The following is a 14191-nucleotide window of genomic DNA, read 5'->3' as shown; positions in this document are numbered from 1 at the left end:
TACGAGTCTCAAATATGAAATTCAAATGCAGACAAAATTCCTATCTTAACTCGTTTTGACTCTAGCGTGATTACAACAGACGGATGGACGAACGGACAAGGCAACATCGTCTTAGAATTTTACGCTGATCAAAAAAAAAAAAATATATATACTTTGTTTGGTTCAAAATTGATAATTCGTATGGTGAAGGGTATAAAAAGAACCGTGTGGCTTGTTTGTTCGGGATACCGTAGTATTTTGTTGTTGCAAAATGGTCAGGCTTATCCCTTTATTGCTGTTTTTATAAAAACAACGTTTGTTTATTAGTGGAGAACGATGGTAATGTTTACCAGGGGGTTTTGGAAAGTCTTCTAAATCTTACAACCGCACTTATAAACATTTACATTTTTCTCCACTTGTTATGCTTTCGTTCAACCTGAACGAAGTAGCATAACCATGTAAGTTGGTTTTGTCTGTTACAACAAAAACCCCTTCGTCGACCGTGCCTTGTCTACAAATAGAACAGTGTGGCTTGTTTGTTCGGGATACCGTAGTATTTTGTTGTTGCAAAATGGTCAGGCTTATCCCTTTATTGTTGTTTTTATAAAAACAACGTTTGTTTATTAGTGGAGAACGATGGTAATGTTTACCAGGGGGTAAGGCAGGGAATACCTAGGTTTCGGAAAGAGCCACCAATCCTCATCAGTTCCCTTGTTTTTTGTCTGGGATATTCTCCCCAGAAGTTATTTTAAAAAATAACTTCTATGACAAAAAACATTTTTTACCCAAGTGACGAGATCGTAAGCTCAATAGAAGAGGAACCAAAGAATTAAATAGAACTAAAATTCTTTTGGAAAGTCTTCTAAATCTTACAACCGCACTTATAAACATTTACATCTTTCTCCACTTGTTATGCTTTCGTTCAACCTGAACGAAGTAGCATAACCATGTAAGTTGGTTTTGTCTGTTACAACAAAAACCCCTTCGTCGACCAAATAGAACAGTGTGGCTTGTTTGTTCGGGATACCGTAGTATTTTGTTGTTGCAAAATGGTCAGGCTTATCCCTTTATTGTTGTTTTTATAAAAACAACGTTTGTTTATTAGTGGAGAACGATGGTAATGTTTTATTTAATTCTTTGGTTCCTCTTCTATTGAGCTTACGATCTCGTCACTCGTCAGAGCGAAATTGAACTAATACAACTTAAAAACCTTTGTTTTAAGTTGTATTAGTTCAATTTCGCCCCAAAATTTGTATATAACCCTACGCTCCTTATTTATTTTACAAAGAAGCCAGCCGATGACTTAAGGGTGGAAATTCATAAAGCGCATATTTGACTGGCTTAAGTCATCGGCTGACCTCTTCGTAGATGAACAAAGGAGTTTTAGGTTCACTTAGTTCGATTTTGGCCCTAGGCTCCTTTGTTCATTTCCAAAGAAGCCAGCCGATGACATAAGCCAGCCAGATAAGCGCTTTATGTATTCCCACCTTAAGCCTGCCAAAAAGGCGTTTTATGTGCTCTCACCTTTACTGTATACTTATGTTTATTGTGTGAAGATACTCTCTCGCAAGAAGATCAAATCTTACTATAAATGAAACCAGACATACGTACTATAAATATTTTGCTTGTTCATGTATGGTACACAAATACAGGCAGATGCATTACCACTTATGAACATTGATATGTCAAAAATGTTAAAAAAAATCCGCAAAAATAATCTGATTTTTACATACTTTTTAAACCGATGCCGTTTAGAGGCTGTTAAGAAATGGGAGTTTTCATTAAACAATTTGAATTCCAAAAATGTTTTGACAGTTTATTGATGTTGTGATGCGGCTACCTGTATTATTTTATCTTGGGGCCCATGCATGGTAGAAGAATACCGACAACAGCAAGTGATGTTGTCCAACAAACCTAACAGCAGCTACGCATAAATTTGCTTTTAGACGTTATACAAGTCATGGCGCAGTAACAAGGTGTTCCTGAAAATTAAAAAAAAAAAACAAGATTTAATGGCAAAATTGAAAAAAAATTGATTTTTGTCGCACAGTGTAATTGTAGGTAAATTTCACATAATAATTCAAGCCACACGGCCGCATCCGTTGGTACAACCTGGAGGGTTGTCAAGTTGTATGCTTCGGCCACAAACAATACAAATTTGTATACAACCTCTTTGCAAAGACCTAAAATGGTAAAGACTAGAGAAAATGAATTTTGAGCAAATGGTTTGTGTCTACAATACATAGATTAACAGCTCATGGCAAAGACATATTAATATAAAATCCACAATTACAGAAACGGATAACAAATAAAAATTTGAAAAATCCAAAATTTTGGTTTCAAAATTCTATTCTTTCCGAAAATTTGCATATTGCCTTATCGGTTTAAATCAGTTAACATTGGTAACTATGTTGTTATGATATCGTAAGAACAGAGGTATTTCCACAGGGTTACCATATTTTGACTCTGTCTTGTCCTATCTTTACACTTCTATGTCTTTGCTCTTTGTACAACTTCACTTTTCGAAGAGTTCATTTGAGTTAAGATGACACCGGAAATAATTCCGTGCTCTATAATTTACTTAATAGCCTTTATTTATTATAATTTTTGAAATTCCATTTTATATATTTTTTTATTTATATTTTTTTTTATATTTTCATTGAAATCAAACATTTGATTGGATTGCGACATGCCAACAAACATTACAATCAGTTGGTACAACATGTTAAATATCAAAAAATTTTGATTTTTTGTACAACCACACACACACACACAACTTCGTACGACCGGCATAGACAAATGAAAATATAGACCATAGACAAATGAAGATATAGACAACGAAAAGTTAGTTTTGTCTTTTTATCCAGGTGGCTCTTATCATGTTTTGCATAGTCAACATGCTGATTTACGCGTTTAAGCCACTCGACTTCGAAAACACATTTTATAGTTTTTCAAGAATTTCACTGGAATATTCTCATATTTTTCGATGTCACTACATAGTTTTCACTTGTCTTTTATTATGGAACAATTTTCAACTGACAAATATCCTACAGTTTTTGTTATTTTTAACGTTTTAGAATTGAGTGACTTCAAAATTCCCACTCAAACCCCTGAAACGATATAGACGACATCTGCTGATCCGATTTTTTTCGAAGATGAACGGTGAGAGTATTTCGTTGTCTATATTTTCATTTGTCTATGTGTATCGTTCTTTTCTGACGTTTCCGTTCGTAATTTTTTGTTACAAAAACTTGAAACGAAAGTAACGAAGAGAAAATAGTTCGTACAAGAGCCAGCAAAATATGAATGTATTAAAAACTGAAGTGTCGCTTTTTGTATGAATCTTAACGGTAAAGTAGGAAGGCCTTGTTTCAAATTAGCAGGAACAAATATCACATATATCTTAGAGTTATATCCATTTCCAGTGTTTCCAAATAATTGAGGAGGTATTATTATTTTTTCGATGACATCAAAATCAGTTATAAATAAGTCCTATCAACACCCACACAGGTCATCGATGCCAGTCTAGCTTTCATCTTCTAAATGTCAGTTCTGACTGATGTGAACCTTTACTTGATGTTTACTATTTTCTATTTGCCTTTCCTCACTAATGTGGCAGTACCAACATTGTCGGACGTTTTGATGAGTTTATGAATGATGTATAAATTTACTTAATCTGCATGCTAGATATTTTCGTGTCTTTATACTGCCTCCGCACGTACGTATAACTACGAATGTATGCATGTATGTACGAATGTACCACCCATAAAATCACCACATATAAATCTGAAGAAGATCTGCAGATAACGCGGGCTAATAAAAATTTAGGCGTGATAACAAAATAAAGCTCTTTGTGAATTTCCCATAGAAATCCGTCACTTATTTCAATGGAAAGGTGATGAAGCACGTTCGCGATCTCGAATCTCCGGCGATGTCAACGGCAAAAATATTGTTTCGAATTGTATTCTGTTAACTATTTTCACCGCATATAAATATAATAAAAAAAAATACTAAAAAACACGAATTTGAATAGAATCGTATTCAAGGAATAAATGAAATGAAAATGTTCATCAACAGCGGGATTTTCAAAGAGGAATATAGGCGTCAGTTGTTGGCATCCTTGAGCGGTTTGTAGAGAATACAGGGTGTGCATATGACGAAGTTATGTTGAGTTTTTATTTTCGAGTAGTAACCATGATTTCACTAGCTCATGGAATTGGACTGGGCTGGCTGTCGCCCATGTTGCCCAAATTACAATCGCCTACTGATACTCCGATTGATTTCACCGTCAACGTAGATGAGTCATCATGGATTGGAGCATTAATAAGTGTGGGCGGAGTAATAGGAAATATCACTTTTCTTTTGATATTCGACCGTTGGGGACGTAAAGCAGCTATATATGGATTAGCAATTCCTCATATGGTATGTATAACCCATTTACATTACTTGCATATGTTCTAAATCGGAAATTTTAAGTGCCTGTGGATGCTTTTGTACTTTGCCGAATCTGTCGAATACCTGTATGCGGCACGAATATGTGGTGGCTTAACGGGCGGAGGAGTGTTTATAGTCATACCAATATTTATTAGTGAGATTGCGGATCCATTGTAAGTATAAACTATGATGTTGATGATGATAGTATAATAATAAGAATCAAATGCAGAGCAAATATTCCTAAAATGCTCAATTTCAAGGAGTAGCTAGAAAATCGTATATAGCCACACATTAAAATGAAAATACGCATATACATAAAGTATAGTACAAAGTTCATTTTGTTAATTTTCACACAATGCCGGGAGTTATGATTGTTTCTGCAATTGAGGCTCAAAGTAAATAACACAATACCTGAAAAATATGCCGGAGGAGTTTATGAGATGTATTGGAACCCTTGTCCTACTCCTACGTAAAGCCATATTGTATAGTTTTCACAAATGAATAATTGTTGTTTGAAAAAGAAAGCTGAAAAAAAACAAGAACAAAAAACAAGAAGGGAGATGCATTTATATGGGTGCTATACGAAGACGTGAACCTGCATACGCAATTTTTTGACATAGGTTGTAGTAATTTCAAATACGAAATTCGAAACAATTCCGAATATCGGGATGTATCGCTATATGGGGGCCATACAACGACGTGAACCTGCATACGCAATTTTTTGTCATAAACTGTAATACCCATTACGAACTTTAAATACGAAATTTGAAACAATTCCGGTAAAAATGTCGCTATAATCATCCAAACAGCGAATATCGAAGGGTACCTTGCTATGGGCGCTATTCGATATCGTGGACCTATATAAACAATTCTCTTCCAGGGGGGTAAGGTACTCAGAAGGTGTAGATTTTCAGACAATTCCATTGAAAAATTTGGCTACAGTCATTAAAATGCCGAATATCGAAAGGTACCGTTACATGGGAGCTATACGTTACATGGGAGCTATACCGACAAAACACCGATCTGTGCATTGGCTTTGCAGCTTCTTATCTCAATTCGTTTTGACTTGAACGTGATTACAAGGGACGGAAAGCCTGCCAGACGGTCTTCGTCTTAGAATTTTACGCTGATCGATAATATATGCAGGGTGAGATAAAAGAACTGCAACAAAGCCAGACACCATAATTTTTACATTTTTTGTTGTTGTTCGGTTGGTCACCTTTGGCACGAATTATGGCCTTCAAACGGCCAATGAAACCGTCACACGCTGCCCGAATGTTAATCTGCGGTAGCGCTTGCTTGAGGTGATTGACACTTTGGTATTTTTTAGTGCCAACCTTGCTTTTCAAAATACTCTAGACACAATAGTCCAGCGGATTGCTATCCGGAGATTTTGGTGGCCATTGTGCGCTAGAAATGAAGCGAGGAACCTCAATTTGTAACCATTCTTGGGTGGCGCGTGCTGAGTCTTGTTGGAATGTCCAAGGTCTGCGGCCAAAATATTTGCGTGCACAAGGCTTTAATACACCCTCCAGAATATTTTCGCGATAATATTCCGCATTTATTCTGATGCCACAGTCGATTAATACGACAGCGAACATCGGCTGTTATGGCGGCCCACACCATCATCATGGCCGGCGCTTGAGTTGTGGTGTCCAACCGAAGGTGCACTTTTTCAGCTGGCCTTTTTGGAAATTTGGCAAGTAAACACGATAATTTTGTTTGTTTACAAGCTGCTGGACAACAAATGTGTTCCATTGGAGAAACCCGAATTCGGCAGTTCACCACTTTCGGCCAAGCGAAACAACTCTTTAGCACTTTGGAGTCAATTTTCTTTCTGTTGCGGTGTAAGTTCTTGCACTATGTTTGCACTGCTATGGATGAAGTTAAATTTATTTTGCACCAAAATCATTCCCACTAAACACAGCGACCCATTCTTATAATTATAACATTTGATGATTTTCCATATAGAATCCGAGGAAGACTTACCTCAATATTCTCGCTCTCCTTGAATTTGGGCATACTGTTTGGTTTCATTGTGTCTTCGTACGTGCACTATCACATAATTCCATTGGTGGTTTTGCCGTTGCCATGTCTGTATTTAGTAGCCGCAATTTATTTTCCCGATACACCACAATTTCTTTTGCGAAAAGGTCGATGTGCGGAAGCTCTCAAATCATTTTTATTTTACAAAAATATCGCATGCAATAATAAAGTCTCTGTCAAAGCCGAAACCCAACGACAGTTTGACGATCTGAAAATGTTAATTGAGCAACAGCAGAATCAAAATGCAAGTATAAGCAGCAGCGATTTTCGTAAGTATCCGAATTGTCTTGTCAACTACTCTACCAATTAGTAATTAATTTCTCCGATTTCCTATTCAGTTAACAAAAGATCCATGTTCGCCATATGTTCGGGTGTTGTGCTAATGCTGCTGAATATGTTTTGCGGCTCTTTCGCATTGGTCAATTACATGTCAAGCGTATTCGCCGCAATTAAGTCCGAGCTGCATCCTGATGTAAATACTATAATTGTCGGCGTGGTACAAGTCATTGGGACATATACGGCTACGATTCTGGTGGACCGATTTGGACGCAAAGTGTTATTGCTGGTCTCAACTTCCGGCATGGGTGTTGGTCTGGCTGCTTTCGGAATTTACGCTTTCTTTGCCGAGGAAACAGAAGCCGATCTTTCATTCTACAGCCACTGGTTGCCACTCGTATTGATGGCGTTCATAATATTTATAGCTAATGTTGGAATTCTATCGGTGACAGTTGTTGTGTTGGTTGAAATATTACCCTCAAAGGTGAGCAATTAAACTCAACGAATCAGAGTTTGTGCGGAGCCACTGGCAATGTTAACAATTTTCGTTATGTCTTTTTAGATACGATCTATTGCATCCTCGTTTTGCCTGGCCCTCCTAAGCCTGTTTGCATTTATATCACTTCGCATATTTCCCCTTTCGATGCACTATTTTGGATTATCGGCTACTATGTGGTTTTGTGCCACCATTTGCGCCTTTGGTCTATTTTACATTTCAATATTTTTGGAAGAAACAAAAGGAAAGCCAATGGAAGGGAATTAGACAAATTTTCGATATTGACCTGTAGGTATGATAATTAGTACATTTTCACGTATATATGAAATAAAACAATTAAAAAAATGGCGTTTGGTGTGACTCTGACATGAGGGGAAACCAAATTTTATTTCTTATTTATTTTATTAATGTAGCGAGATTACAATGGAAAAATAAGTGAAAATCTTACGACGTTTAAGAATTTGTGGATTTCATGTACCACGAACGCATAACTGTGTGGAAAACCCTACCTACACCACTGTATATGTTTAGCAATTGTACCGCTAAAAAATATATGGTTTTATTGGGAGTTCGTATTAACTTATATTTGGGAGCTATATCCTGATCTGCAATGATTAAAAAAAAAACTGACGGAGATGTTGTTTCTACTGCCATCGTAGAATTAATATATATATATATGTTGGGTTCATTTTCTATACATATATATATATATATATATATATATATATATATATATATATATATATATATATATATATATATATATATATATATATATATATATATATATATATATATATATATATATACATATATATATAGGGTGAGATATAAAAACTGTAACCAAGTCAAACACCGTAATTTTAAATTTAAAATTTTATTGAATGAAATGAAAAATTTTCGGAAATAGCATCAAATTTTAGAATAAGTTTCGATTTGTTCGTGGTTACCCTTGGCACGAATTATGGCCTTCAAACGGCCAGTGAAACCGTCGCCAAAATAATCCAGACACAATACTCCAACGTATTGGTATCCAGAGATTTTGTTGGCAATTGTGCGCTGGGAATGAAGCGAGGAACCTCACCCATTCTTGCGTGGCGCGTGCTGGCTGGAATGTCCAAGGTCTTCGGCCAAAATGTTTGCGTGCCCAACGCTGTAATACACCCTCCAGAATAATTTAGCGATTTATTCTGATGCCACGGTCGATTAACACGACCGGAGAGCGACCATCGGCTGTTATGGCTGCCCACAACATCACCATGGCTGGCGCTTGAGTTCTGGTGGCCAAGCAAACACGATAATTATACCCTACACCACAAGGTGGTCAGGGTATTATGTCTTTGTGCATTTGTTTGTAACAGGCAAAAGGAAACGAGATAGACCCATAGTTCCTTTTGATGATCTGCATAGAATCACTTTCTGAGTTGATTTATGCATGTCAGTCCGTCTGTCCGTCCGTCTGTCCATGTATTCTTGTGAACAAAATGCAGGTCGCATTTATTATCCGATTGAGATGAAATTTTCGTCCGATTTGCCTTTTATTGTGCACCAAACGTGTAATATCAGCCCGAATAGTATGGAATTTTGCACATACAACCAAATTAGGACTGAAAATAAGTATGCCAAATTTTATCGAAATCGGTTCAGATTTGGATATAGCTCCCATATATAACTTCGTCCGATTTACAATTTATTGTGCACCAAACGTCTAATATTTGTCCAAATGGGATGGAATTTGGCACATACGACCGAATTTAGTCTAGAAGGTAGTATGCCAAATTTGGTGAAGATGGGTTCAGATATAGTTATAGCTCCCATATATATTGTTCATCCGATTTATTGTATTTGTTACCCACAGCCGTAATATGCACTCCGTAACAACGATATTCAGGGAAATATATCAAATACAGCTCAGAAATATCTTTGCCAAATTTTATCGAGATCGGTTCAGATTTGGATATAGTTCCCATATATATTTATCCGATTTCAAATTAATATCGCACCAAATGGGCAATACAAGTCCGAATTTAAAAGATGAAAATGCTTCGGCATATTTAATCCTTTGAATTTTAAATTATAATTATAATCATAGCGTGTATGATTGAATTCTCCCATAAAAACTTTTAATTATTAAGTGGAGCTCAACTAAATTAGCAAAGTGGTGTAGGGTATCATAAAATCGGCCCCGCCCGACTTTAGGACTTTCTTTACTGGTTTTGTTTGTTTACAAACTGCTGGACAACGAATGTTTTCCAATCGGAGAAAATCATATTCGGCAGTTCACCACTTTCGGCCAAGCGAAGCAACTCTTTAGCTCTTTTGGGTTTATTTTCTTTCCGTTTCGGTATAAGTTCTTGCACTTTTTGGAATTTCAATGGCTTTATCCCGAGCTCATTTTTCAATATTTGCCGAATGGAATATTGCGATATGTTCAGCTCACGAGCCATTTTTCGACCACTTCGACGTGGGTTTCGATCAAGTCGCTTCTTAACTTTTCGAACCATTTCTGCTGATGTTGCTGTTTCTTTCTTCCCCTTCCTTGACGTCGGGCTACGCTACCAGTTTCACGGTAAAGAGCGATGGTACGAGACACAAAAGATTTATTCATATTTAAATGCTGGAGTGCTCTAACGATAGTGACTTGTGGTTTTCCAGCCAAATATAAAGAAATCAAACTATCACGCTTGAATTCCATCAGGAATAACTTTTTTTTCTGGAAAAATCTCACCAAAATGCTTTTGTACGCTTGTAAACAATATAATGAACTGTCACTGAAATAATTTTAACAGCTGTCGGACTAGTGGTTTAGAATTTACAGCAGTCTGAATTTGGTTGCAGTTTTTCATCTCCCTTGTATATATATCCTGCATAAGCGTATTTTTATGATATTCTTATTCACCGGAATTGTTTCAAATTTCGTATGGGTACTACAGCCTATATCAAAAAATTACATATGCAGGCCCATGTCTTCGAATAGACCCAATATTATTTTTTATACCCTCCACCATACTATGGAGGGTATATTAATTTTGTCATTCCGTTTGTAACTCCTCGAAATACTCATGTCAGACCCAACAAAGTATATATATTCTTGATCAGCGTAAAATTCTAAGACGATTTAGCCATGTCCGTCTGTCTGTCTGTGTGTCTGTCTATCTGTCTGTATGTCCGTCTGTCTGTTGTAATCACGCTATCTTTCGAACAAATTGAGATAGAAGGCTAAAATTTTGCACACATGTATATTTTGCCAGTAGGCAGGTTAAGTTCGTAAATGGGCCATGTAGGTCCAAGTTATCATATAGCCCCCATATAACTGTACCTCCCGATATTCAGTATTTTGATGATTTTAGCGACATTATTCCCAGGAATTGTTTCAAATTTGGCATTTGAAGTTCGAAATGAATACTACAGCCTAAGACAGAAAATTATCTGTGCAGGTCCATGTCTTCGTGTAGCCCCCATATAACGGTACCCCCCATTTTCGGTATTTTGATGATTTTAGCGACATTGTTTACCGCAATCGTTTCAAATTTGGTATTTGAAGTTCGTAATGGATACTACATCCCAAGTCAAAAAATGAGCTATGTAGGTCCACGTCTTCATGTAGCCCCCATATAACGGTACCCCCCGATATTCGGTATTTTGATGATTTTAGCGACATTGTTTACCGGAATCGTTTCAAATTTGGTATTTGAAGTTCGTAATGGATACTACATCCTAAGTCAAAAAATGAGCCATGTAGGTCCACGTCTTCATATAGCCCCCATATAACGGTACCCCCGATATTCGGTATTTTGATGATTTTAGCGACATTATTTACCGGGATTGTTTCAAATTTCGCATGTGAAGTTCGTAATGAATACTTCAGCCCATGCCAGAATATTGTCTGTGCAGGTCCACGTCTTAGTATAGCCCCCATATAACGGTACCCCCCATATTCGGTATTTTAATGATTTTAGCTACATTATAAACTGATTTTTCTTCAAGTTTCGCATTTAAATAGTGTAATAACTTATGACAAAAGTTGCTTATGCAGGCCCACGTCGTCGTATAAGCATTCGGTATTCTTAAGATTTTAACAGAATTTTTAACGGATTTTATTTTTTGGAAAATGCCAAACTTGTACCAAATGGTGGAGGGTATTAAAAGTTCGGCCCGGCCGAACTTACAGCTTTTTTACTTGTTTCATTTTTATACCCTCCACCAAAAAAAGTATGGAGGGTATATTAAGTTCGTCATTCCGTTTGTAACTCATCGAAATAATCATTTTAGACCCAACAAAGTATATATATTCTTGATCAGCGTAAAATTCTAAGACGATTTAGCCCTGTCCGTCCATCTGTCCGTCTGTTGTAATCACGCAACAGTGTAAACAAATTAAGATAGGAAGCTAAAATTTTGCACAGATCTCTCTTTTGTCTGCAGGCAGGTCAAGTTCGAAGATGGGGTATATCGGTCCACGATATCGTATAGCCCCCATATAACGGTACCCCCGATATTCGGTATTTTGATGATGTTAGCCACATTTTTCCATGGAATTGTCTGAAAATCCAAACAAGAAGTTCGTTATGAGTACTTTATACTTCGGAAGAGAATTATCTATATAGGTCGACGATATCGTATAGCCCCCATATAACGGTACTCTCCGATATTCGGTATTTTGAAGATTTTAGCCACATTTATGAACGGAGTTGTCTGATAATCCACACAAGGAGTTCCTTCTGGGTACTTTATCCCTTGAAAGAGAATTGTCTATATAGGTCCACAATATCGTATAGCCCCCATATAACGGTACCCCCCGATATTCGGTATTTTGATGATTTTACCCATTTTTACTTGTTTTAAATTTTCAAATTCCTTCCAAATAGTGGATGGTTATAAAAATTCGGTGCCATCGAATTTAGCTGCTTGTTGATTAGTAAATCTATGATTCAATAGGCTATTGGCGACTCAAAAAATCTCATGAGATACTAAAGTTTAAGTTAAGTAGCACATTGACAAACTGGGTTTATTGAACGTTCTAAACGAAGATCCGCTGAAGAATGTTTCTAAACCAGCAATTTTTATGAAAAATGATAAGAAGGCAAAAGATTGACTGGGACAAGTATTGACAAGTAAAATCTTATTGTACAATAAGATATAATTGTACATTGGGCTGGGTAGCCCAATTCTTTTCTTAATTCTATTTGCAGAGTGTTATGATGTAAGTTACTATTTATACTCTGTTGGGAGTAATAAAATAGTTCACGGCATCGCAGGACGTATTAAATTTTAAAAATTAAAGACTAATGATAGAGGATGTTACATTGTTCGATCGATACGAGGAAGTAACCGAAGAAAAAAAAAACAGTTTTCATTGGGAAAATCCTAAAAATTCGAAGAAAATCAATGCAATGTACTACATGGTTAAATTATTACAAGATGTTCTCTGCATTTTTCAGTAATTTACCTTGTCAAATTTAACTGCATAGAAAGTAAGTTCCCATCTCTGTATATACATAGTCATTTTTTGAAAAAAATGTAAACATGTGATTGCTGACTACCTTCTTAATTCTACCATGGAAAAATACAATGGTACAATTATTTCAAAGTGTTCTCATTTCAGATAAGAATATCCAGCTTGCATAGTTCTGTAATTTACCTCTTATGTTCTGAAATTATTCTTTGTGCTTAAATTCGTAACTCTCAAATCAAGATGGATGCACGATTCCTTTTCATTTTATCAACAATTTTCATATGAAAAAAATTTTTGTGTAGACGTCGATGAAAATTTAGATGAAAATGGGAAAACATTTTCAATGAAAATTTTAATAGTCTGGCATAAGACAAAGCAAGTTCCTATCTCTGATTTGTATGTATACAATCATGGCACAATTACAGAAGGTATGTATGCATTTTTTACAGAGATAGTGGCACGCTTATTTAAAAGTAACTGGTATTCACTGCATTTTTTCACAATGACATCTTCATTTTAGTTTAAAAATAATAAACAAAATGCGAATTTATATATAATTATATTATATAATTCAGTTCTTCAATATAAAATAAACGATTTGCGTCATACATTTTTTTATTTAAATAAATTTTGCTATTATTGTCATATAATCAACAAAAAAATATGGCAACATAAATTCAGTAAACCTTATTTTAAAAGATAAAGGGAAGATGGTCTGACCTTTTGCTTTTCGGACCGTTCATACTTAAATGAAACTTGAAAAACGATTTATGTGTCCGACAACATCACTTTTTTATCTATCGGAAAGATGTAAAAACCGGCCTATTTGACACTATAAGACTGCAGCATATAGTTGCATTTTTCTACTTTCTTTGAAGTTGAGCAACCTTTCTTATTGAGCCATGGATTACATGACTTTACCTTCTTAGTTCTACCATGACTGGGACCAACGAAAAAAAAACAGAAGAAATTAATGTTGCAAAAATTATTGAATCGATTTTTGCAAAACATAATGGCGAAATCAAGGGTACCTCCGTAACAAAATGGGGAGGCTTAACAGAACGATGGGGAAGGTTCAACAGAATTTGAAGTCCTAGTTACCCAATGAGATTTGGAGGTGCAAGTACATAGAAGGTTGTTTTTACTGGTTTAAGTCATCGGCTGGCTTTTTTATAAAAGAACAAAGGTTAAACAGTTCAGATCTTATTTAAAAGAAAATCCTGACATGTTATTCAATTTCCCCACCATTTAACAAACTGTAAATATTAAAGTGTTTCTGCACAGTTTTTTTTTCAATGGTATGTAAGCCAAATTATAAACAGTTTTCTTCATGTCTCATTCGTAAACAACCCGGCGTCGTGCATTACGTTCATTCGTAAACAACAGAGTACCCCGGGATTTTGCTTTCTGTTTAGTTTTGTATCGAAAAAAAATTTTTGACAAGTGACTCCAACCAAATTTGAAAACAGAAAAATATTTGTAAAATGTCAACATTTATTCAAAAA

General features: G+C 35.8%; 1 protein-coding gene and 1 long non-coding RNA gene across 2 annotated transcripts; one reads left to right on the top strand and one right to left on the bottom strand.

The window, feature by feature from the left end:
• Positions 1–1671: 1671 nt before the first annotated feature.
• LOC131806578 (uncharacterized) lies at positions 1672–3772 on the bottom strand. Its single transcript, XR_009344092.1, has 3 exons — positions 3376–3772; positions 2028–2162; positions 1672–1961 (listed from the first exon to the last, which is right to left on the bottom strand). It is a non-coding gene; the product is annotated as an uncharacterized LOC131806578 (long non-coding RNA).
• A 112-nt stretch (positions 3773–3884) lies between these two features.
• Positions 3885–7619, top strand: LOC131806575 (facilitated trehalose transporter Tret1-like). Its single transcript, XM_059130854.1, has 6 exons — positions 3885–4106; positions 4169–4401; positions 4456–4586; positions 6385–6728; positions 6798–7219; positions 7298–7619. The coding sequence occupies exons 1-6, from the start codon at positions 4037–4039 to the stop codon at positions 7496–7498; spliced, it is 1401 nt and encodes a 466-aa protein (XP_058986837.1). The 5' UTR covers positions 3885–4036; the 3' UTR covers positions 7499–7619.
• The last annotated feature ends 6572 nt before the right edge of the window (positions 7620–14191 follow it).

The sequence above is a fragment of the Musca domestica genome, unplaced genomic scaffold (assembly GCF_030504385.1).
Source record: "Musca domestica strain aabys unplaced genomic scaffold, Musca_domestica.polishedcontigs.V.1.1 11, whole genome shotgun sequence".
Taxonomy (NCBI): Eukaryota; Metazoa; Arthropoda; class Insecta; order Diptera; family Muscidae; genus Musca; species Musca domestica.
Note: the sequence above shows the minus strand (reverse complement) of the source record. Positions and strands in the feature narration are given on the sequence as shown.

Bases quoted from the DNA above. Each gene is read 5' to 3' on its own strand.
- LOC131806575 (XM_059130854.1), top strand. From the start codon at position 4,037: ATGAAAATGTTCATCAACAGCGGGATTTTCAAAGAGGAATATAGGCGT. The intron at 4,587-6,384 runs GTAAGTATAAAC...TTTTCCATATAG, and splicing joins AGTGAGATTGCGGATCCATT to AATCCGAGGAAGACTTACCT. The intron at 7,220-7,297 runs GTGAGCAATTAA...ATGTCTTTTTAG, and splicing joins TTGAAATATTACCCTCAAAG to ATACGATCTATTGCATCCTC.